This window comes from Heptranchias perlo, chromosome 3 (assembly GCF_035084215.1).
Source record: "Heptranchias perlo isolate sHepPer1 chromosome 3, sHepPer1.hap1, whole genome shotgun sequence".
In the NCBI taxonomy this organism is placed as follows: Eukaryota; Metazoa; Chordata; class Chondrichthyes; order Hexanchiformes; family Hexanchidae; genus Heptranchias; species Heptranchias perlo.
The window spans coordinates 86,818,969-86,845,499 of NC_090327.1; the positions used below are offsets into that span (position 1 = coordinate 86,818,969).

At 42.7% G+C, this 26,531-nt stretch overlaps 1 protein-coding gene across 2 annotated transcripts in view; it reads left to right on the top strand.

The window, feature by feature from the left end:
* The window catches only part of mib1 (MIB E3 ubiquitin protein ligase 1), a 176,970-nt gene extending 150,856 nt beyond the window's left edge, over positions 1 to 26,114 (top strand). Inside the window, exons 16-21 of one of the 2 annotated variants that reach the window (XM_067980727.1) lie at positions 4,166 to 4,347; positions 5,584 to 5,776; positions 6,499 to 6,577; positions 13,769 to 13,855; positions 18,201 to 18,301; positions 22,183 to 26,114. In XM_067980727.1, coding sequence (XP_067836828.1) covers positions 4,166 to 4,347; positions 5,584 to 5,776; positions 6,499 to 6,577; positions 13,769 to 13,855; positions 18,201 to 18,301; positions 22,183 to 22,323 — 783 coding nt within the window. In that variant the 3' untranslated portion in view covers positions 22,324 to 26,114. Of the gene's footprint in view, positions 1 to 4,165; positions 4,348 to 5,583; positions 5,777 to 6,498; positions 6,578 to 13,768; positions 13,883 to 18,200; positions 18,302 to 22,182 lie in introns of both variants that reach the window. The other variant, XM_067980726.1, reaches the window with a different exon arrangement.
* The last annotated feature ends 417 nt before the right edge of the window (positions 26,115 to 26,531 follow it).

The window sequence follows — 26,531 nt, forward strand, 5'->3', positions numbered from 1 at the left end:
CTTGAGTTCTTTGAGGACATAACGTACAAGGTGGATAAAGGGGAACCAGTGAACGTAGTGTATTTAGACTTCCAGAAGGCATTCGACAAGGTGCCACATAAAAGATTATTGCTCAAGATAAAGAATCACTGGATTGGGGGTAATATTCTGGCATGGGTGGAGGATTGGTTATCTAACAGGAAGCAGAGAGTTGGGATAAATGGTTCATTCTCGGACTGGCAACCAGTAGCCAGTGGTGTTCTGCAGGGGTCGATGCTGGGTCCCCAACTCTTTAAAATCTATATTAACGATTTGGAGGAGGGGACTGAGTGTAACATATCAAAGTTTGCAGATGATACAAAGATGGGAGGGAAAGTAGAGAGTGAGGAGGACATAAAAAACCTGCAAGGGGATATAGACAGGCTGGGTGAGTGGGCGGAGATTTGGCAGATGCAATACCATATTGGAAAATGTGAGGTTATGCACTTTGGCAGGAAAAATCAGAGAGCAAGTTATTATCTTAATGGCGAGAAACTGGAAAGTACTGCAGTACAAAGGGATCTGGGGGTCCTAGTGCAAGAAAATCAAAAAGTTAGTATGCAAGTGCAGCAGGTGATCAAGAAGGCCAACGGAATGTTGGCTTTTATTGCTAGGGGGATAGAATATAAAAACAGGGAGGTATTGCTGCAGTTATATAAGGTATTGGTGAGACCGCACCTGGAATACTGCATACAGTTTTGGTGTCCATACTTAAGAAGAGACATACTTGCTCTCGAGGCAGTACAAAGAAGGTTCACTCGGTTAATCTCGGGGATGAGGGGGCGGACATATGAGGAGAGGTTGAGTAGATTGGGACTCTACTCATTGGAGTTCAGAGGAATGAGAGGCGATCTTATTGAAACATATAAGATTGTGAAGGGGCTTGATCGGGTGGATGCGGTAAGGATGTTCCCAAGGATGGGTGAAACTAGAACTAGGGGGCATAATCTTAGAATAAGGGGCTGCTCTTTCAAAACTGAGATGAGGAGAAACTTCTTCACTCAGAGGGTGGTAGGTCTGTGGAATTTGCTGCCCCAGGAAGCTGTGGAAGCTACATCATTAAATAAATTTAAAACAGAAATAGACAGTTTCCTAGAAGTAAAGGGAATTAGGGGTTACGGGGAGCGGGCAGGAAATTGGACATGAATTTAGATTTGAGGTTAGGATCAGATCAGCCATGATCTTATTGAATGGCGGAGCAGGCTCGAGGGGCCGATTGGCCTACTCCTGCTCCTATTTCTTATGTTCTTATTCCTTTTAAAGTTACTTTATTTGTTAACAAGAGTTGGCCCCAATTAAAGCCCAGAATTTCCTTTTGAAGGAAAGACATTTTGGTGAGATCATGGGCTCGATTTTCACACCCCCGAGCGGGTGCGTTCATGACGGGGGTGGGGGGGCTGCGAAAATCGGCGATTCCCGGGGCGGGTCTGGAGCCCGGCTCCAACCCGTCCACTTCCGGGTTCCCCAGTGACGCACTGACACGCGCGTGCAGCCCCCGCATGTGGGACTCCCGTCGGCAATTAAAGCCGGCGGGATGCCAGTTAAGGTAATTATTTCGATACTTCAGGTCATTTACAGACCTGGTTAACATGATATTTTAGGAGGGGTGGGATTTTCCAAACAACTGGGATTGTTTCCCGTACTAGGGGAAACGCTCCCAGTTGAAATGGACGTGTTGCAGCCATCAGCGTGTGGCAGCTGCAAAGGTCCATTTGACAGGTGGGGCGGGGAGACCCTCGCTCATTGCAGGAGGCCACTCTGTCACTTTGGATAAAGTTTGGCCTCCACCACCCTCCTCCTAACAATAAAATTTACCAACTTGCACACTTACTCCGGTGTCCAGACACATTTACCTACCTTGCGGACCCCCTCAGATGTACATCTTACGGATGGTGGCCGCCGTAGCTGCAGTCATGACCTCCTCGGAGGAGGAACAGCATCACCAGCCTCGCCGGCCACGCTGTCCACCTCTGACACGTGGAGCTCCACAACACAGTGCTGTGACACATCCACCTGCACAGCAGGGGGGAGGACAAGCGCAGAGAGAGATGCGTCGCAGAGGGCACTACCCTCGCCACAGGGTCCACAGACCGAGGCTCAGCTTCCTGGACCTCTCTGAGCAGCAGTGCACACGGAGGCTCAGAGTCACTCGACATGTAGTCGTGGACATCTGCAGCCTCCTTCATGCCGAGTTGCTCCCGGCTGGCCCGAGCACCATCTTCTTACCTGTCGCTGTCAAAGTCACTGCTGCCCTCAACAACTTCTCCTCTGGATCCTTCCAGGGTGCCACTGGGGACATCGCCGACGTCTCTCAGTCATCTGCACAAAAGAGCCCTGCAAATACACCTACAGCCACTCTGCAGTGACACAATGGGTGGCATCAGTTGTGGGTCTTCATAGTGATCCTCAGGAAAGGGCATTATTGCACAAACCAAACAAGATTCGCAAAGATGTGGTAGTAGTGGTGATGATATAATATGTTATGTGAGTTGATCAGAAATTAAAAATAAGTAAAAACCATGACAAACCCTCAAACACCCTTGTGCATCCCCATCATGCTCACGGCACGTTTGCCTTACGCTTCCTACTGCACATATGTGATGCATGCCCTGTGGCTGCAGCACAGGTAGTGGCAAGTTGAGTGAGGTTGACCGTGAAAGAGATGCACGAGAGGGTGAGTATGAGATAGAGCCATGAGATTGTATGATGATTGGGTTGAGTGGTAGTGGTGGGATGAGTACTGGCGAGGTGAGTAAGTGCAGGTAAGATGAGGATGAGGTTTGAGTGGGTATGAGGAGTGATGTGATAGAGTAGTGTTGGCAGTGCAGAAGGTAGATGTGGGGTGGGGGCGGTGATGTGGCAGACGGAGTGTAGGGGAATGAGTAAGTATACTCACTTCGGCTGACTTACTTTGGTCATTTAAGGGCCTCCTGCACTGTATGCAGGTGGGTGATATGTTGGTGGTGCAGGTGACCACCTCTGCCACCTCGAGCCAGGCCGCCTTGGTGGCAGAGGCAGGCCACTTCCGCCCGCCGCGGGGAAGATCTCTGTCCTCCCGCTCTTCCTCACCCCATCCAAATAATACCTGGAGTGAGGCATCATTAAACCTGGGAGCAGCCTTCCCCCTGGGCTGTTCCATGCTGTAATTTTTCCTATTGTCTGCAGCATCAGTCAGTGGAGGACTGCCCCTTTAAAGAGAGCTCCTCCAGCTGACAGCCTATGCTGCACAGCTGCGCAGCTTTCCAGCGCGAAACCCGGAAGCCAAGGTAAGTGGCTGCAATTAGCCTGTGATTGCGTGCGGAGCACCCTGACTTCACCGGGCGCGTTACCCACGCGCCCAGTCGACCCCCCGCTGCGAACCCACCACCCTCCTAATATCGGGCCCCATCTCTTGTTTTAACTGACTCTATGAAGGATAAAATTTTGGTAGTCTCGTCAGCGGATAAGCTACCTTTGTTTTTCCTTTTAGCCAGATGTGATATTTGCAAAGTTTTTGTGAGGCAATTTTAATTTCCTAAAAGTATATTAAAGCATTTTTCCAACTGAGATGGAAATAGTAATGTGAATGGCTTTGCATTGCAGATGATCTTATTCGAGTTGGGTATACAAATCGTACTGAAATGCTATTCTAACAGCTTTCAGTAGTAATTGATCTTGGTTTACAATTGCTTGGGTGGTGAAACAGGTTTTGCAATTTTTAGAGAACACAGCAACACTGTTGAATATAAATGTATATTTAAGACAGAAATGAATGAATAGCGGAATGGATCCACATCAAATTTTTATGTGCACAACTGATTTTTTAAAAAAAACTTAAATAGGATGTTATGCCATACCTTGTATTTTAATTCTGAGGAGATTTCCTTTAACAGGAGCCCACAAACTTATCAAATGATAAATTGTTGGCGTATAGCTGTTCAAATATGTTATGATTGTTACATTGAGCTGATCAACTAAAGCAATAGGAAATTATTGTAATGCGAGACAAAATTGGATGTATCTGTGATTTAGTCTTTAAACTAAAATAATCCTGCAAGTTATAAGTAGAAAGTTTTTTTTTGTCTGCAGCTTTTTTTTAAAAGCCTCCAAATATTTAGCATTTTGATCATGCTTTATGAAAACTTGTAATTATTTCCTCCTTTTTCAGTTGCTTATGGGCCTTGGGACACAAGGAGCAGATAAAAAGAGTGCAGCTTCTATTGCTTGCTTCCTAGCCGCAAATGGAGCAGATCTTGCTATTCGCAACAAGAAAGGACAGTCACCACTTGACCTTTGCCCAGATCCAAACCTCTGTAAGGTCCTGGCAAAATGTCACAAAGAGAAAGTCAGGTTTGTGTACCAATATTAGTTTGGCGCAGTTGTTGCAGTCACAAGATAAATTCATTTTGTCAACTCACTGTAATGATTTTAAATATTTGTGAAGCTTAGCTTTTTTTAAAAAACTGATTAACATTAACTTTTGATTTTTATTGTTGGTAGTGAGCTTATAGTATGTTTAGAGAACCAGGCAAGCCATTAAAAATATCGGGTGGTAGTGGGTTAAGTACTCAGCAATAAAGATAAAGACTTGTCATTGTACCAACAAATGTTGCAAGGTTGTTGCCCTAGCACAGTAATAAAATTTTATTTGTTGTTTTTTGTGAACACATCCTTATAATGCATATAATGAAACCTATAAAGGCGTCTCCTTGGCTCAAAGAATTCATGTACCTGTTAGCTCTGCCATAGAGGAGTGGTGGGGCAAAGGTTTGTGCCTGTGATTCTGTGCACAGCAAAGCCCCAATCTTGTCCAGATCATTTGAGGGAGGGAGGTGGGGGAAGATTACACTGTTTTGGAATATGCAGGGTTTTAAAAATTTTAAATATATTTACTGTGAAAGCGGGTGTAGTGCATTGGCATGGTGTGTTAGAGCACCAATGCTTCATGCCATAACAGCACAGGATGCAGATTGCATTTCAAATGCTTTTCAGTTCCCGATACCTGTAACAATTCCTGATATCTCCGCCATAACTGGCACTTCCTTTGGTCTCTCAAAAGTCTTTGAGAGACCAAAGGAAGAAATAGAGATTTTGTGTACACAATATTTTTTAAAAGTAGGCTCAATGAGTTGATGCAGTGACTAGATGAGCTATGCATCCCAGATTTGATCCCTGGTCTGTGCTGAATTAGCTAATCTCAGCAGGCGATTGAAGTGCTACAGTTGCCTTTAGTGTCCCACGGTTAGGGAGTGGAAAATTAGGCAGCTTATCCAGTCCTGATTACTATCCTGCTGGAAGTGCGCATATCAAGGTTTGCAAATGAATAAAAACCACTTGGTAAAATACCCGAGGGCAAATGTTGCCCCAGGATCCATACCCTGCCAAAGAGTCAATGCCTTCAGGAGTGATTGTGGGGGGTTGTGGGGCGTGGGGGAGCAAGCTTTGAAGGATTGCTGATAAACACCTACCCTATGGTAGTGTGCTTGATGTGACTTGAATTTGAGGATTTGATTTTAATATTTGATCTTAACAGGGAACTGATGCAATTATGATAGGAATTTTAAATAAATGGTTTTCTTATTTCAGTGGACAGGTGGGATCGCGTAGTCCTTCTATGATTAACAATGACACAGAGACTTTGGAAGAGTGCATGGTTTGTTCGGATATGAAACGCGACACTTTGTTTGGACCTTGTGGACACATTGCTACTTGTTCCCTCTGTTCACCACGTGTTAAAAAATGCTTAATCTGTAAAGACCAGGTTCAGTCTCGAACAAAGGTAAAAGGAATTAGTGTAACTTTTCTGTATGTCTGTCTACCCTACCTCATCTGGCCCCTGAGAGTAGTGTCCTTTTTTCCACTTCTTTCTCAATTAGATCTCCCTGCACTGACTACATTTGAGAGGGCAAGTGCTACCAAGTATCACCAGTGCTACTCTGAATTAGGCCTCGGGGGAGGCGGGGTTGGTTATTACATAGGGATGGATTGATATCTGTCCATCCTCTCCTGAACACTTATTCATTTTTACTTTTTTCTCTCCTCCCCCTCCCTCCACCCCCAGCCCCACTCCATACTTTATTTCCGTTGATGTAAATCAAGTTGAAATTTTGTAGTATTGAGGATGCAGGAGCAAGCCCATGTCTTGGTGGTTTAGCATGCTGCACAGCTTGTTTTGTCTGTTGTCACTGAATCTGATCTACATTAATTAGGTATATATATATTTAAGCCTAATTGTACTTTTATTTCTTTTTCGCATAAGATTATTTATGCTGTGTTATCTTTATACTGATGAGGTTGTTATGCGAGTTAGTTAAGAACTGTCACATATTGCCCCTTTTTCCTGACATACATTATTTTTTGATGCAAACATTAACCCTATTAAAATCTTGTAATTTTCAATCAGATTATATACTGCAAAAGTTTAAGCTAATTCACAGTGGGTGAATTGCTAGTTAAATCTTAATTTCCATACTAACATGACGTGTGTTTGATTACCCACAGATTGAGGAATGCGTGGTATGCTCTGACAAGAAGGCAGCAGTGCTTTTTCAGCCTTGTGGTCACATGTGCGCCTGTGAGAGTGAGTGTAATGAGTTTAATTCTCAATGCTGTGAATTGGCATTTTCTAACATTTACATGTTTCTATGAATGTAAACCAAGCAATAGCTGGAACATTGTCTTCTCACTGAAGTTTTAACTCGCCATATACCTGTTTGTGATGATTACTATATAAGCCTACAAATATAAATATTCCACAAGCGCATACCAAATTTTATTATCCCTTAGCAGACAATTCAAAGAAAATGTTTCCTTACGAATAATATCGATACGAGTTTATAAAAGAAAAATTAATTTTTGTAGCAATACATTTGATAAAAGTGGACCATTGGGTGAAAAGTCAAAAAAGTTATTTTTTCTGAAATGCTGCTTTTCCTTAAATTTAATACCAACCCTTAAACCTGACCCAAACCCAAAACCCTAACTCTAAAATATACACCCACCTGTATTCCTTGTTCTGATCCGAACCACTCTGAACTCTGATCTGGACTCTAACCCAAAACCCTAACCCTAAAATACCCGCAACCATAATCCTAATCCTGACCCTAACCCGAAACTCCATCCCTAAACTACCTCCTAATCCTAATCCTAGCCCTCTCCCTAACTACCATTAACCCTACTCCTGTCCTGATCCAGAATATGCACCCAACCCCAACTCCTAATGCTAAAACCCAACCCCCAACATTTAAATAAATCGCATCCCCCGAGCAAACAACCCTAAAATAGAGAGCCATAATCTCATAGGAACCAGGACCGATCCCACTACCATAACCGGAGCCAGGGATTACAAAACAACCAGGTATTGGGGTTAGGGGTAGAGAAAACAGGACAAGAAGTAATTAAAAGCGTGAGCCAAATAGAATTGGCAGGCTCCAGTGCAACAGAAGCTTCAGCATTATATGAAAATATGAACACAAGAAGGGACGACTACCCTCCTGCCCAAACTGTAATAAATTGGATAGCCAGGTGGTGAAGGATAGAATACTAGAGCCTAGCCTTCAGTTGCTTTTATTCACAGAGATCCACGTTACCCACCCCACACCCTAGATAAGCTCTCATATAAGTGGATACAAGAGAGTCCCCAATTGATATGCACCACCTGAATACAATTAACGCTAATTGATATAAATCATACGGATACAATTAACACAAACCACCTAACCTAACTTTAACTCGAGAGAGGAGAAGGATAAACTCTTAAGATTATGTTTTTTGAGAATTGTAATACCGCTACCTAAATTGTTGGAAGATAGTATTTAATCTCCTTTGGCTCCATGGAGTCAAGATCCAGTGTACTCTTCAGGTGAAGCAAAGCTGGACGTTGGAGGATAATTGAACCAAGGCATGCAGACTAATTTAGTCCCCACTTTAAAGTCTTTACTTTTATATATTTCCATTATAAATTCCCACGTTCACATTTATAAGGAAACTGTCTATGTAAACTTGTCACCACCAGTGCTGGTGCCACATTATAAATTATGGTGGTCCTGTTATCAGGCATTTAAAGCTCATCAGGTTTGATTTGCTATAGTGTAGGTTGTCTGACATGCTTTAAATGTAACTCACTTCCAGGTTTATGTGCAGCACAAAACTGTGCGAATAATTTGGGATTTTTTGACTTCCTGTCTAAACTGTGGCTTCTACGTCCCGGCAATCTGGTCCTCAATGCCCTGACACTCAGTCATATTTGTGTTTATTATTTTTTTCACTGAATTTTGAGACGTAGGCAATTAATGGAAACATGGATTTAAACCTTTTATGTGGCCTCCAAGACACCATGGCAAGCGCCCATGTATCCCAATGTGACCAGCTTTGATTCAGCTGGTCTAAACCTTTTTATTTTTTTGGAACTCCATGTGCAAAATTTCAAGAAGTTCAACAAAACCAAGAATCAATTATTGCTAGTACCATACCAGTTCATTTCAGTATACTTGCCAGGGTAGACAGACTTGATAATCCATCTCCTCTAGTACAAAAGGGTGGTCCAGGCAGAACTGAGTCAGCATCACTATCTCACCAATTGACTGGTGCTTGTCTATCCCATGGCTTATAAGCTTTACTGACAAAGTTCATTTTAGATATGGGGCTCGATTTTAGGGTCGGGTTACCTGCGGGTTTCCAGCGGGGGGGCCCCGAAAATCCCGATCTCCGATCACGTGACCGGATTCGGACGAAATCCCGGCCACTTCCGGGTACCGCGCTGACGTGCGGGGCTACGCGCGAAAGCCACGCTGGTGGGAATCCCGCAGGCAATTAAAGCCAGCGGGGTTCCACTTGAGAGCACTTAACTTGCTCGTTGTGGTCAGTTAATGAGCTGAAGCAGCTGTCAAAAGAGGAAGTGTGGGATTTTACGTTCAAGGCAGTCAGTTTCCCACACTGGGGGAAACAGGACCCTTCAAACCAGGCGTGTTGCAGCCAGCAGCCTGTGGCAGGTGCCAAGGTGCGCTCCACGGGGGAGAGCCCTCACCCACGCAGGAGGCCACCGCGTCACATAGGGCAACCCCTGCCCCCCACCACCCCCCGGCCAAGCCAGAGGACAGACCGACACGAAACCGCAGCCCCAGTCCGAGGACCCACACACCTACCCTGCACAACCCCTCAGACCAACACCTGCCAGTTGGGTGGTGTGTGGACACCCTCGGAGGACGAAGAGCATGACCAGCACCAGCAGCCTCGCAGTCCACGCCGTCCGCCGCAGAGACGTGGATCCCCCCAACACGGTGTGGTTGCACGCCCACCTGCACAGCAGGAGGGAGGGCACTACCTTCGCCACAGGGTCCACAGACCGAGGCGCAGCTCCCCGGACCTCTCCGAGCAGCAGTGCACAGGGAGGCGCAGATTCGCTCGACATGTAGTCGTGGAGATCTGCAGCCTCTTTCATGCCAAGCTGCTCCTGGCTGGCCCCAGCACCAACTGCTTACCTGTCGCTGGCAAAGTCACCACTGTCCTCCACACCTTCTCCTCCGCATCCTTCCAGGGTGCAGCCGGCTACACCGCCGATGTCTCTCAGTCGTCTGCGCGGACGAGCCCTGCAAATACACCTGCACCTACTCTGCAGTAACACGATGGGTGGCATCAGTGGTGGGTCCTCATAGTGATACCCAGGAGCGGGCATTATTGGACACAATGGACAGGATTCGCGGAGACATGGCAGTGGTGGTGTCAATATAATGTGTGCTGTTTGTGGCTCTGAAATTCAATATGGGTAACACCCATGACAAACCCTCAGACACCCTTGTGCACCCCCTTCATGCTGACGAGACGTTTGCCTTACCCTGCCTACTGCACATATGTGATGCATGCCCTGTGGCTGCAGCACAGGTGGTGGCAGATTGAGTGAGGCTGGCCGTGAGGGAGATGCACGAGAGGGTGAGTATGGGATGGAGCCATGAGATTGTATGAGGATTGGGTCGCGTGTTAGTGGCAGGATGAGTACTGGCGAGGTGAGTAGGTGGAGGTAAGATGAGGATGGGGTGTGAGTGGGCATGAAGGGTGATGTGACAGAATAGTGTTGGCGGTGCCGAAGGAGATTTGGGGTGGGGGCAGTGTTGTGGCAGACGGAGTGTAGGGGAAAGACTTCGTGTTCTCACTGCGGCTGACCTACTGCGGTCATTGCAGCGACTCCTGCACTGTATGCAGGTGGGCGATATGTTGGTGGCGCAGGTGACCCCCTCTGCCACCTCGAGCCAGGCCTTCTTGGTGGCAGAGGCAGGCCGCTTCCTCCCGCCCGCCGGGGGGAAGATCTGTGTCCTCCCCCTCCTCCTCACCCCATCTGATGATACCTGGGGTGAGGCATCATTAAACTGGGAGCAGCCTTCCCCCTGGGCTGCTCCATGCTGCAATTTGTCCCATTGGTTGCAGCATCTGTCAGTGGAGGACTGCCCCTTTAACTAGAGAGCCTCCAGCTGACAGATCTTACTGTGCATGCGCAGCCCGACCGACGCACAGGCCAGCGCCGTGGGCCCCGGAGGAGCAGGTAATTGGATCCTATTAGTGGATTGCCTGCTACGATCGCGTGGGCAACCCACTAATTTCGCCGTTCGCGTTTTCGACGCTCCCGGAGGACCACCCGCTGGGAACCCGCAGGCCTGCTAAATTCGAGCCCATGGTGTCTTCCACAGAAGTTAAAGGGGAAAAATTTGTGGCGCCATTGCACTAGTGGAAATGGAGCAGGGCAGATTTTCTGCCTGCCCCTTTGACCCTTCCATGACCCCATGCCAAATTCCGTAGATGGGGTTATTTGAATATGAGGAGCCTGTTGATGCATAACGGGGGTGGCCCACCAAACATGTCCAGAAGAATCTCGGAATGGCACCAGAGAGGGAAGCCAGAGATTTGAACAGACCAAAGCCTTAAAGGGTTATCAAAGTCCTTCACGAGTATCTCGTGCTAGTAGGTCTACTGACCAGACCTGTTGTTGCTCAAACCGCCGTGACTCCGATTACAGTGAGCCACTTTTTTAACTACTGCTGAGGCCCATTTGTGGCCCAGAACGAAACCAATGCTTGCTCTCACCAGACATAGGCACTGCCGGGTCTATCCCGTGAGTTCCCCATTGTAGCCTAGGAACTCCCCCACACTGCTGCTGAAACATAAGTAGGGCAGGCAGAAGTGCCTGCCCCCCAGAATTTCCTATACCTTTGATAATGGATCTAGGAACAAAAGGAATAGGAGTAGGCCATTCAGCCCCTCGGGCCTGCTCCGCCTCTCAAATAGATCACGGCTGATCTGCACCTCAATTCCATTTTTCCGCCTTTGTTCCATATCTCTTGATACCTTTACCTAACAAAAATGGTTCTGCCCCGTTTTCTGCCATCCACCCCAGCACAGTAATTCCTCCTCTTTGAGCAAAAACCTTCGCTAAGGCGTCTTCGTATATTACTACATAATCTATGGGGAATACAGCAGTTATGCTTTACAACAATCCCGCTATAAGCTTATCTGAAAACTGAGGATCTTAGTTGTACAAAGTTCTATATTTGTAATTGACAAGTTTTTCTTTTCTCCGTCAACTTTTCACTTCCATTTTTAAAAAAAATTACTATAATTTTTCATACTTCTTGAGCAGCAATAAAATATACATTTTCACAGTTCTTTGAAACCAAGAAATTCTAATGATCTTTTTGCTTCTATGGAGGAGTCCCTCTCTAATTTAAACCTCCAAAATATAGCTGTCTTTATTTTGAGCTCACTAATTCACATAAAAAGTTACGTTCTGTATGTTTGTTCTGTATTTGAGCCGTTCACTTTGCCTCCTACTCATGCACTTCTAACAGGCAAGCAAGTTCTTATATCTAAAATCATAGGGAAGTTGGTAATGTAGAAATCAGATGATCATCTGTTAGTTTGAGGTGGTCTGTTTGATGGCTGGTGCTTCATCAACATCTTCAATCTTCCTAATGTCTTGTATAGATATCAGTACTTGCCATATGAACTATTTCTGAAATTCTTATTCACCTGCATTGCCCACAATTTGGTTATAAAGATAGATTGAATCGCTCTACAAGTTTTTCATTTTTCCCTCTTTTACTGGTTGAGCATTCATAAATCCATTTAAATAAAGTAAAGCTGTTTGTGGTCTCGTGTAACCCTTTCCATAATTCCACAATTACCTTTCATCAGATGAATTGACCAGGATACATATGTGTTGTAAAATTGTCTGCAGCTGCACGCTGTCATGACAATTAGAGGTAGAAATTGGTATGTGTTGTTCCCCTTTCTCGGGTGTAACACATCGGAATATTAGAAACAGAAGTAGGCCATTCAGCCCCTTGATCCTGCTCCGCCATTCAATTAGATCAAGGCTGATCTGCCCCTCGACTCCATTTACCCGCCTTTGAAAATGGGCACAACGCTGAAAAATTTAGCACTGGGATGGCCTGCGCGCATTCGGGCCTCTGCTGAATTCATCGGGCCTGTTTTTTGAGGCGTCCCAAGCGTCTGCCTAAAATGGGCTTTGGGCCCCTTGCATATGTTAAGTAGAGGCCTAACTCCCCTATAGGAGATTTGTTTTGCTCAGGAGTCTTCAGCGGCTGCTGCGGCCAACAACAAAAGGTACGTTTTTTAAACATTTTTTTTTAGAAAAAGTCAGGAGGAGCAGGAGTGCTCCCCCGATTCCACACTTGTCACGATCACCCGATAAAGGGGCCCAGATGAATTTCCATCCCTTGATCTTTATTAAAAAAATTGTTCTTATATTCAAATATTAACACCAAGATATATGCTGTATACAAAGGGTTCAATATTTAGCATCTGTTATAGTATACAGCTTTAATGGGAGCTGCTTGTTTCCAGTTTAGGGCTCAGTGTCTTGTATTTCTGGATGTTTCATTTTCATCTGAATCGAACAACCAGTATAGGGATGGTCAGTGCTGGATTTGAACCCAGTGTTGTAAGAACAATGTTGCACCAATTGTGTTACCCAGAGGTCTGCAAGATCAGTATGTAAAGATCAAGCCAGTTTTAAGTTCATTTGTATTGCATTTAGTTTTTAAACAGAAATAGCTAATTATGGAAATCAAATGCATGCATAAGTAAATCTAGCTTTGAGTAAAATTGAAATCTAGTTTCTGGCCATTCTCCTTATGGTAACCAAAAGTTTATAATTTGCAGCTGTTGATTTTACTTAGATGTCCCATTATGATCAGGTGTCAACAATGTGATATTTCCAGACTGAGTCAATTTAACAAACATTTATTATTGATAAAAATCCTTTAAAATACCATTATTATTGATTTACAGGGGAATATAAATGTGATGGCATTTTAGAAAATGCTCTTTACACAAGGGATAGCTTACATATAGCAGAAATCCCAAAATTATGAAATTTATTTATTATTTGTTCATTTTACATATGTTCATCCGTTGATCCGGTTCATGCAATTTTCTTTCCCCACAATCATTTTCTCCGCATCTACCATATTAAACCCTGTCATTATCTTAAAGACCTCTATCAGGTCCCCTCAGCCTTCTCTTTTCTAGAGAAAAGAGCCCCAACCTGTTCTGCCTTTCCTGATAAGGATATCCTCTCAGTTCTGGTATCATCCTTGTGAATCTCTTTTGCACCTTCTCCAATACCTCTATATCCTTTCTATTACGGAGATCAGAACTGTTCACAATACTCCAAGTGTGGTCTATCCAAAGTCCTATACAAGTTTAACATAACTAGAATATGTATATATACTTAAATGGATATTATTTTTAATATTCTCAGATTGTGCGAGCCTAATGAAAAAGTGTGTACAGTGCCGGGCTGTCGTGGAGCGAAGAGTGCCTTTTATCATGTGTTGTGGTGGGAAAGGTACGGAAGATTCCAATGATGATCTTAGTGAGTGACTTCTTATCCACAATCCATTTTTCATTTTTTTATGATTTTCATTGCATATTAAATCCAGATTTTGTTTTTGTCCACGAATGAAGAATTAACCCAATGTATATGTGAGCCTTAATTTGTACAATCAATCCTATTTTCACTTATGTGGCAATGTGACTGTATTAATGTGTATGTGACACCAACTCGGTTACAATTTTATCAAAAGATGAACAAAATCAAATTTAATTTAGAAAAGCAAAATTATTTTTTTTGTTAGAAGAATGCAAGACTATAATTAGCTTGTTTGCCTACACAATATGGTCAAGTGAAAGAGTTTACCAAATCTTTAAAAAATGAGTTTTTCTGCAGATTTGTGACTATCTGTTTGATCAAGGTACCATGTGAGTCACACAATATTACTTTCAAACAAATAGAATCTGCCACATAATGTAGAAGGAAGAGATTACCGTATGTTTATATTAGGACCAGGGTACCTAATAATCTCTGTTGTTGGTAGGTATTGCAGCCTTTAACAAAAAAAAACGATCCTTCTATAGTTTTGCTTTTTAAAAAAATTGCTTTGCCTTCTTTCCTGAAGGTTGCAGTATGATCCTCATGAGTGAGCCTAGACAGCCAGTGTCGATGGGCTATTCCGTTGTAGAGGGCATCACAACTGAGCTTAGACTGTACTCACCTATCACCCACAAATGCATATTTCCTGCAGGGGTGTTAGCAATGAAGGATGGGAACCTGGGATGATTTCACCGCGCCCCCAGCCTCAATTTTGTATAGTGATTTTATGGCTGCATATTAAGTCTTAAATGTACTCACGATGAGTAGCAAAATGTGCTCCAGCTTTGCTAATCTTTATGTTGATGAAAGTATCAAAGATGACGGGTAATTTTCTGCTTTTATGCTCATTGTGTAGAGCAGCGCATACCAGATGTGCCCATCAGAATATGGGGTGTGGAGGATAGTGTGCCCTTTAATGGATGGAAATCAGGCAGGCTATGTAACATGCTCTATCCTTTACACCAAGATATTCTGATATACACTCCTGGTGTATGCTACTTTGCATCAGGAATAGTGGATAATTACCCTTTTAATGAACAGCTGTCAAGGTAGCCATTGACAAAGTAATTTGAGAAAAAGTTGGTGTATCACCCTATCACAACCACTAGATGTCACTAATCTTTTAGAAATATGCTATAATACAATATTTTAAAATGTATCTGTCGTGACTGCACAACATTAATAGGGATTGAACTACAGTGGGACCTGTGCATTAAAGGTGATTGTAATTACATACTCCAGTGTACTTCTGACAATTTAAGGTAGCTGACAATTTAAGGTAGCTGAGTAGCTATCAAATGGTCTGATAAAAGGTAAATATATGTTAAATAATATTGATTGCTTAACATCATCATAGTCTGGATTGTACTCTTTTGTGCCACTCCCTGTGAAAATTGGGTTCTTGCTCCCCCTAGTCCCTCATAAATTTCTTCCATCGCCTTTGGCAGAGCTCAGCCTGGCTTCTTCTTGACCACATTGCCCAGTCTGGTACTGTTCTTGCCACAGATCAGAAACTCGTACTATTTCTACAAAGAATGACATGACATACTATATAGTATGGGTCTTGCTGTACAGTCATCCATGCCTCGCCAGGATTTTCATTGTTACTGGATTCATTGCCCATACATTTTATTTATCTACTCATTGGCCACATATCATTGGACAATTACACTTCTGTGAAGTGTTTTGGGACGTTTTTCTACATTAATGGCGCTACATAAATGCAAGTTGTTGTTGACAAGATCACTTCACTCAAGTCCCACCTCTGATTCGACAACACCACCAACAACAACTTTCATTTATATCACCCTTTATCATAGTAAAACACCTCACAGAACAGTCTTCTAGTCTGAACTGAGGTTTTCTACCTCTCCCTGAGTTGTCTCTTTGTTACGTGCAGTCACTTCTGTGGTGGCAAGATTCTTTTTTTCAATCAGTCTCAACTAAGAATAATCATCTATACGACATCGATGTCCTCTCCATCTCGTGCATAAATGGTTCCTTCAAAAGTAACCAACAACTTTTTTTAATAGAAAACTGTTTGGCCAACAATTGGAAAATCACTAGACATGTACGACTTGTTCATAACTTCATCACTTGAGTTTTCCAGTCAGCCTTCCCTGAAGAAAACCTATCACACTGAGAGCCTTTCCTTTATATAGAAATAGTTTTGGCAGATAAAAGTTTTAAATATCGTGATTACCTGTTCCATTAAATTGATTTTGGACAACTTCCTCAGATACTTTGCTACATTTATAAAGGCTTTGGGGGTGATTTTAACCCCCCAAGAACAGGTGGGTTGGGGGTGGGTGGGAGTTGAAAATAGTTGTTTTTTGGGTCACGACCGCAACCCGGCTTTATTTCCTGGTTTAAATTGGGCGCGTAAAATCTTGCAGTCGCGAACCAGAAAAACAACTATTTTCAACTCCCCCTCACCCCCAACGCACCCGTTCTTGGGGGTTAAAATCACCCCCTTTATCTGTCAAAAGTGCTGGTTTATTGTTTTAAAATGTTAGTCTGGGGATCTCTTATCAGATGCTTTCACACCTGTAGCCTGAATTCACACCAGTCCAGACTAATTTCTACCCAGCTGTATCTTAGTTTGGAAATTTCAACCAGTTCCTAGTGGGTGCAATTTGCACAAAACTGTCCACAATTTAACAGAGTGGCAATCTCACTTCGAGGACACAAGAATGGAGAGTGTGGAAATGGAGGAATTCAGACTGGTGTACCATGTGATGCTCAGTTAAACGTATAAATAAAACCAGACGGACCACTCAGCTGCAACCGAGGCATTAAATCGGGACACGACAAAGGCACACTCAGCCCATTCGACTGTGCAAAATCCTCCACACTAACATCTGGAAACTGGTGCCAAAGTTGGGAGAACTGTCCCGCAGACTATTCGAGTAAGAGCCTGACATTGTCATACTCATAGAATCATGCTTATCAGCCAACATCCCAGACTCTTCCATCACTATTCCTGGGTATGTCCTGCCCCACCAGCAGGACAGACCCACCAGAGGTGGGGGCACAGTGGTATACGGTCGGGGTGGGGGTGTGTTAAGTCGCCATGGGAGTCCTCAACATTGACTTCGGACTTCATGATGTCTCATGGCTTCAGATCGTATGTGGGCATGGATAGCTTATGCTGATTACCACGTACTGCCCTCCCGCAGCTGATGAATCAGTACGCTTCTATGGAGGAAATACTGAGGTTCGCAAGGGCACAGAATGTATTTAATGACCATCACCAGGAGTGGCCACCACTGACCAAGCTGGCTGAGTCTTGAAGGACATTGTTGCCAGACTGGGCTTGCAGCAGGTGGTGAGAGAACCAACATGAGGGAATAACTTACTTGACTTCATCCTCACCAATCTACCTATCGCAGATGTGTCCATGACAGCATTAGTAGGACTGAACCCCACACAGTTCACGTGGAGACCAAGTTCTGTCTTCACATATAGGATACCCTCCATCATGTCGTGTGGCATTACCACCATGCTAAGTAGGATAGATTAAGGACAGATCTAGCAGCACAAAATTGGGCATCCGTGAGGCGGGCTATCAGCAGCAGCAGAATTGTATACCGACACAATCTACAACGTCATGGCCTGGCATATCCCCACTCCTCCATCACCATCAAGCCAGATGACCAAACTGGTTCAAGCAGCATGCTTGACAGAGCTCCGTGTCAACCAACAGACACAGCTGGGGACAAATGGGGTTAATGAAGGATTTTTCTAACCCTACACTGGAGATGTTATGAGAACTTATTTGGGCCACTAGGGAGTAAATGGGGGAGTAAAAGAATCTTCAGAGACAGGAGGAGACTTGTATATTCATATTGTACCGATAGGACCTCTTCTACCATGGTACGGGATGAGTTGAAGCAGTGGGAAGGGCTTTCATTTGCTTACTGGGAGATGAATGGAGGTAATGAGGATCTTTGAAACTATGACAAGAGACCTCTTTAGCAACATAGTAAGATGAAAAGAAATAGCAGGATATTCTTGAAGATGAGAGAAAGCTCTATTGACACAGTTAGATGAAGTCCTGCATCACTACTATGAAATATTAGGTAACTAGGTGAAAATATCTAATTTCAATATTTTTATCATTACCAAGTAATGCTCTTTGTAGATGATACTGTGTGTGGTTATTATTAGTCATATGTGTCCACTGTTGTTAAACCATTGAAAAGCCATATTGAAAATCTTTGTGCAAAATGGGCTCTTTAGGAGTTTACTTGTATTGCAGGTAGTGGAAACATTACACCTCTTCAGCGAGACAAAAACAATACCAATGTCAATGCAGATGTGCAGAAGCTCCAGCAACAGTTACAGGATATCAAGGAACAGGTAAAATGCTACAGAAAATGAAACAATGATTTAGATGCAATTTCTGCTTTGAGAACTCCAGAAAACCAAACGTTTAGGGAGATGAGAAATAACTAAGAGTAGCATTGCTGTGACAGACTAAAAATGTATTTTTATTATGCTCATATATAATTTTGTAAAATACACCAATAAAGTGGATTAGAAAGTTGTGCATTCAGAGGGGATTCTGACAGACTACCAATTATCCATTCTGAGTTCAACTTCAATCCTCATCTACTTTTTAAAAAAAAAAGCTCTTGCTGATTTCTACAGGTTAGCCTATCTTCTAAATTGATAGCAGCCTTGAAAGAGGAAAGCTGTTTTTTTTATTCATTCATGGGATGTGGGTGTCACTGGCAAAGCCAGCATTTATTGTCCCTCCCTAATTGCCCTCGAGAAGGTGGTGGTGAGCCGCCACCTTGAACATCTGCAGTCCATGTGGTGAAGGTTCTCCCAGAGTGCTGTTCGGTAGGGAGTTCCAGGATTTTGACCCAGTGACAATGAAGGAACGGCGATATAATTCCAAGTCAGGATGGTGTGTGACTTGGAGGAGAACGTGCAGGTGGTGGTGTTCCCATGCGCCTGTTGCCCTTGTCCATCTAGGTGGTAGAGGTCGCGGGTTTGGGAGGCGCTGTCAAAGAAGCCTTGGCGAGTTGCTGCAGTGCATCCTATAGATGGTACACACTGCAGCCACGGTGCGCCAGTGGTGGATGAGGTGCCAATCAAGTGGGCTGCTTTGTCCTGGATGGTGTCGAGCTTCTTGAGTGTTGTTGGAGCTGCACTCATCCAGGCAAATGGAGAGTATTCCATCACACTCCTGACTTGTGCCTTGTGGATGGTGGAAAGGCTTTGCAGAGTCAGGAGGTGAGTCACTCGCCGCAGAATACCCAGCTTCTGACCTGCTCTTGTAGCCACAATATTTATGTGGCTGGTCCAGTTAAGTTTCTGGTCATTAGTGACCCCCAGGATGTTGATGGTGGGGGATTCGGTGATGGTAATACCGTTGAATGTCAAGGGGAGGTGGTTAGACTCTCTCTTGTTGGAGATGGTCATTGCCTGGCACGAATGTTACTTGCCACTTATCAGCCCAAGCCTGGATGTTGTCCAGGTCTTGCTGCATGCGGGCACGGACTGCTTCATTATCTGGGGTTGCAAATGGAACTGAACACTGTGCAATCATCAGCGAACATCCCCACCTCTGACCTTTGAAGTATTGGAGTATACTGATGACGTGGAGTTGTAGGCTGCTGGTTTATACCTAATTATTCATGTGATATATAACAAATCTTTCTCGGTCTTTTGCTGGGGGTAGAAGAGAAAAAGAGAACGAAGAGCCGGCACAGGCACGACAGGCCAAATGGCGGCCTCCGGTGCTGTAAGATTCTGTGATTCTAAGGGCCAAATCAATGTCGCTTCCTTTTATATGGAGAGGGGAAACTGAAGGATGTGTGTCCTTGATCACTTTTTCCACAACTTAATGACCAGGATTCAAGCAGTAATGATAAAGGCAGCATTTGACCAAGTGTGGCACCAAGGAGCCCTAGTAAAATTGAAGTCAATGGGAATCAGGGGGAAAATTCTCCAGTGGCTGGAGTCATACCTAGCACAAAGGAAGGTGATAGTGGTTGTTGGCGGCCAATCATCTCAGCCCCAGGGCATTGCTGCAGGAGTTCCTCAGGGCAGTGTCCTAGGCCCAACCATCTTCAGCTGCTTCATCAATGACCTTCCCTCCATCATAAGGTCAGAAATGGGGATGTTCACTGATGATTGCACAGTGTTCAGTTCCATTCGCAACCCCTCAAATAATGAAGCACTCCGAGCCCGCATGCAGCAAGACCTGGACAACATCCAGGCTTGGGCTGATAAGTGGCAAGTAACATTCGTGCCAGATAAGTGCCAGGCAACGACCATCTCCAACAAGAGAGAGTCTAACCACCTCCCCTTGACATTCAATAGCATTACCATCGCCGAATCCCCCACCATCAACATCCTGGGGGTCACCATTGACCAGAAACGTAACTGGACCAGCCATTTAATTACTGTGGCTACGAGAGCAGGTCAGAGGCTGGGTATTCTGCGGCGAGTGACTCACCTCCTGACTCCCCAAAGCCTTTCCACCATCTACAAGGCAAAAGTCAGGAGTGTGATGGAGTACTCTCCACTTGCTTGGATGAGTGCAGCTCCAACAACACTCAAGAAGCTCGACACCATTCAGGACAAAGCAGCCCGCTTGATTGGCACCCCATCCACCACCCTAAACATTCACTCCCTTCACCACCGGTGCACAGTGACTGCAGTGTGTACCATCCACAGGATGCACCGCAGCAACTCACCAAGGCTTCTTCAACAGCACCTCCCAAACCTGCGACCTCTACCACCTAAAAGGACAAGGGCAGCAGGCACATGGGAACAACACCACCTGCAAGTTCCCCTCCAAGTCACACACCATCCCGACTTGGAAATATATCGCCGTTCCTTCATCGCCACTGGGTCAAAATCCTGGAACTCCTTACCTAACAGCACTGTGGGAGAACCTTCACCACATGAACTGGCGGTGGCTCATCACCACCTTCTCTAGGGCAATTAGAGATAGGCAATAAATGCCGGCCTTGCCAGCGATGCCCACATCCCATGATCCACCTGGCCTAGCTCATTAATGGGACGTGGAAGGAGTAGTCCTGTGAATGGGGACTGGATTCTTCCCAATGAACTCCAGGTAACCCTACAAGCCAGTGCCCCAATGCGTAGCGTGTCTTGGCTGGATAAGCAGCAAGAATCTTACTAATGCTAGATAATCATTAGCCGTATTGTATTTGCTTGTTAAACTCTAACCGTACCTCTGTATACACTGAGGGGGCGTCCCTACAATTTGGCTGTTGCCACCCTACTAAGCTGACTGGACTTAAATGGGATGTATCCTTTCTAAGAGAGAGTATGCACTTCAATTCAGGCAAACAGAAACTTTACCTGTGCAGGTTTCTCTATAAACTTTGTTTGGAGATTATTAAGCATGGTGACAAATGTCTGCATGTGTCAAACACCCAGATGATGAAAAGAAATAGCTGGGTTTGATGCTAAAACTTCGAATTGTAAAATTAAAACATTTATTGGTATGTATAAGTAATAAATGGCTACCAATTATGTAGCTACATGTGTTTAAACAGGTTCTGTGGAATGTTTCTACTGCAATCATGTATACTGATACTAAATTTGAAGTATTTTCTCAACACATGTAAGTAGAATTTTGTGCCAACAAGTAAATATCCTACAAAATTTTTATAGGGATATATATCGCTAAGCAAATGTGAGCCTAGAGAGATGCGAGAGTCCTCTTTTAATATACATTTCTGATTTGCCTACTGACTGTCCAATGTTTCATTAAGGGTCTTTAAGCTGCTGTAGTATCAAGAAATCAAAAGCAAAATACTGCAGATGCTGGAAATCTGAAATAAAATATCAAGAAATATTGGCTATTTTTATTACAGTATCATCATTAAGTAATTTGTGCCCAATTGTTTGTGGCAGACAGGTTCTACTGGTTTGGCTACAGATTGCATGAAATAGTTTAGTTTACTGAGAACATCTTGCCTATGTGAAGTAGTTGCATATTTCTCTGTAAAACAATCTACATTTATGTATTGCCATAAAATCCTCATGCAGCGTTCATAGTTGTAAGTCTTTCACATACGCAACAAAATTCCTATTATGCACAATCACTTATTTGATTTTGGTATAATCCCAGTATATACCAATAAATTATAAAAAACTAAACTGTCAAAGTAATGTTCTGTCAAAATGCTCAGTGTATTGTGTGCTGAAGTACAAATAGCTAGCAGTGATTGAAGTAGTGTTTTCTGTTTCAGACAATGTGCCCTGTATGCCTCGATCGCTTGAAGAACATGATCTTCCTCTGCGGACATGGGACGTGTCAGCTTTGTGGCGATCGAATGAGTGAATGCCCTATCTGCCGCAAAGCCATAGAGCGTAGGATTCTACTGTATTAAACTGAGAGAGTATTGTCTGAATACAAAACAGAACATTACAACAACCACACCTGTATCATATTTGCAAATAAATTATTTTGGGTAGTTCTTTTCTCTTTGTGCTATGGCAGTTGGATCATCTTAAACTCTAGAGCCTTTTCTATGTCATAATGTTACAATACGGAAGATCTTAAATTTGTATGCCTAGCTCTACTAGCAGTCATTAAAAAGCTTTATTGATGAGACGTGTTTGGAAAGATTCTACCAGCTCTAAGCTTAGGTCCTAAAGCACCTGATTACATTTCTGTGGCGAATAAAAGGGTTCTGTAGGCTACAACAGGAAAGCAGAAAATGAAGGTCTTTTTGTTGTGGGAAAGTAAATACAACAGAAGCTAGCTGTTTAAACTTATTATTTTAGCAACTTCAAAAAGTATGCATCACTTCTTGAAAAATAAGTTCACTATTCAGACACATTTCTGTCCTGTCTTGCATGCTTTTTTTTGCTGTTTTTGAGCTTAACACATCCGTATACATGACACAGTTTAGAAGCCATTAGCTAAGATAGTAATTTTCTGCGGTTAATCACTTATACACATAGGCAACAGATCCTCCTCGATGCGGAGTTCAGCAGCCCAGTTGAAGAGCATATAACGTTAAATTGGTTTTACCATTTAGAATTTGACAATTTAGTTAAGCGTCCCCTTACCTTATCTTGCATACAGGTGTTTAAAGTCTCTTGCTTTAGCCTGAATAATACCTCAGCAAATTAATTGGGCGCTATCCTGTATAGTTGGGAATTTTAAACAGCTAAAATGGATTTTGTATATGCTACGGAATTTTTGTTACTGCAGTATGTTCATCAATTTTACTACATAAAACTGGCATCCATTATAAAAATGTCTTTATATAGTTTTTCTGGTGCATTTTGTGGAGCCTATCCTCCAAAGGAACATGATCGGCTGCATTAGAAATCTGTAACAATACCTAGCTTTAGTAGCCCCCTGTTCTGGGTTGGCAAGTTGGCATTTATCAAAATTTGGGACAGATGATTAGTAGTAGTGCTTTAGACTGAGTTTAAATGCAGTAAAGTCTACAAGAGGGCGTGCAACAATGTGTGCTGTAAAAGTAAGAAAATAGATCTGAGGTTTATAGTAATTGCAAGTTGAAAGGGGTTGAAAATATTGCTCTTCTAAAACCGAGTTTAAGATGTTTTGGGGTCTGGACCGCAAATTCATAAGCCAATGGAAATAGTAAATTATTCTGTTAATTTCTGGAGCCAAGTAATCCCATAGATTTTTGCATGTTCAGATGCATTAATATGTACTAATTTGAATTCTGATCTTGCTCCCATTCTATTCTTGCATACATTGATCATCATAGAGCCATTTTGATGTTTGATATTTTTTATAGGCTGGTGTGCAAGAGCAGGTTTTCTTTTCTCCTCTCTCTGATGAAGTGCCTAGTCTGTGTTCAGCAGCACCTCTCTATATAGCCGAACTAAAATCAGGAGCTCATTGTAGAATTATAGTTGGCAGTCCAAATTCCAGCAATCAATGGCATAATGCATTAGTGCACCAATGCATTTGCACCACTGGGCTGCCCAAGCAGTGATGATCTTTAATTACAAACCATCTTGTCTGTGTAGTCAATTCACCGTGGCTCTATGACTTTTAGGGAAGAAGTTAATTTTTAAAAACATGTAGGAGTATATTGTATGAAATTTAGTTGGGGATGGATAACTGATGTTCACACTTCCTTGTTTTGTTTGTGCCTTCCTAATGCTATTCGTACATTTTGGCTCCAAACCAACTGATGTTTACCCTTCTACATTGCATTGTTACACCAACCACTTATTGTCTTACATGTACTGTTACATTTGATTTCTGCCACGAAAAACTGCTGTTACATTCATATAGCTCGCTTAACATCTCTTTTCTGCTGAAATAGAATATTACATCTTGGAGATCCAAAACAGTCGGCAGGGAAAGCAATGCACAGTTAAGGAAAGTGGATCAGGAAACGGTTCGGAAACAGAATTAAAAGCTATTTACAATTTAATAAGCTGGCGTTTTATATATAAAATTACTAAAGACCGTGAAATCTCTTTGAGGTGTGCAAACCTCCGTAGTTTGGTTCAGGCAGATCATGACTCAGGACGCACATTGATAACATTGCTAGATTTACTGTCTTGAAGTTATTTTGAAATGAAAAGCTTCTTCCAACCACCACAATAATTCTAAATGGTCACTGAATGCCTAGCAGCAGATTGCACAGCTTATATCAGTGTTGTGATTTCTGAAATGCAAGATGAAGCTTTTTCCATATTACTGTAGCAAGTCTGGATATGTATGCCGTTTTTTTGTGTCTTGTTAATGTATAAGCCGATTTTTTTTTTTAAACAGCTTTGTGGTATTTTGAGAATTTAGCAACTTGCATGATACTGATTTTTCTCATTTTAATTTTACAGCTAAATCAGTTTTATTTTTAGGATTATATGATAATGCAACCTCTGAAATGTTTTACAATATATTAAAATGGTTGAATAATTTTAACTAACTCTTTAGGAGTTAGTTTTATCGTACTAATATTTTGCATTTAAAAAAAATCAGTTGGAAATTAAGATAGCGATAAGAGGATTTTTACAATAACATTTCTTGTCAAATTGCATTTCATAATTAAAATTAATGATTTCAGATGCCAATTCTAAACTCTTGGTTCTACTTGGTAACCTGAAGACAGGGAAGCTTCACATCTTTCTAATAGTCTGTGAATGCCTCTTGCTGGCTGCATTTATTGTCATTGAAAGATTGGCAACATTCCAACCATTATTCTCATGATATGGAGGGATTTCTGTGAATGTTGGAGTGGGAAATATACCCCATCATCAGTGGCTGTATTGAGCCTAAAGGTCTGACTGCAGTGAGGGTGAGGGAAATCCCAGTCTTTACTCCGGCTCCATTACTTACAGTAGATATTCTATCAAATGATTGGTTCAAATTGAGATGAGAATCATTTCACAAACTATAAGCTTTTATTAATTTTGCCTTTGGTTTGTGCAGTTTTAGATGTAACTGCAAGTTTGCTTTGCCTTTTGTGTAGGTGATTCATCAACTGTGAAACATATTCATATTCCAAAAGTATGGTTTCATAAAAACAAGAACTGGTTGTAGAACAAGATAAGCTGCTTTGTATTTATCTTATTTATTTAGTATTTTGCTTTAACTGCAAGTGACGTAGTATCTTTTTCTGTTGGGTGCTTATTCTCCAACAATAAGCTTCTTACACTAATATTACTTTACACTAATATTACTTACATTACTTTACTCGTGATAGAATCGATCTGTGTGTAAAGTTAGTAAGTCATTCTTGACTTACTGGTTATTCATCATAGTGCCGTAGTAGTAAGTAGGGTTGCTTATAATTATATAATGAAATTTTTGTAATGTTCATGCTAATTGAATTGAAAGTACTCTTGTTTTATCAAATCACTTCATATTTTGTCATTCGAATGTTGGTTACTAATGGATAAGTGGACATTTTGAATTCAATTTCCCCCCTTTTGAGATAAATGTTTTGTTGCCTTTGTTATTTGTTTTAAAGGGAAAATTGCCCCCATTTAACTATTAGTACTAATTCTGGTTTTGGGGGGAAAAATCTGAGAACTTGCCCATTAAAAGGGGTGATTTCTGACCAAACTGTCTGCTCATCTTTTTGCTACGCTGTGTAGTGTCTGAATGCAGCAGTACTGTGCTTTGTCAATGAAAATTGCACAACCAAGTCAAAGCATTAGAAATAAAGACTCATTTATATTCCTTGGTTAACCTGCCTGACATGATTTCAAATCTAAGAAAACAAGGGAAACCTTTCAAAACTATAACACAGGCATAACCAACACTGTTCCATCATCACGAGTGCAGAATTTGTAAGTGGTCTTGAAGTTCAGCCAGACCTACAGGAAGAATATAAAAAGTGTTGAAGAGCATGACATTGAGGGCAAGTGATGCTTCTCTTCACATGGGATGTACTTGTGCCTTGGATGAACAAAAGTAGGATGTTTGTATCAGAACAGAATTTTAAATAACTTTTGCAGTACAACATACTTCAACTTTATATGATTAGTCATTTCCCCTCATGTGAGTCTCCCCTGCATTTATTCAGTCTGTATTTATGAACGCTGCATTAAATCATGTTTTTTAAAAAAACATATAAGTAATGTGAATGCCCCTGTT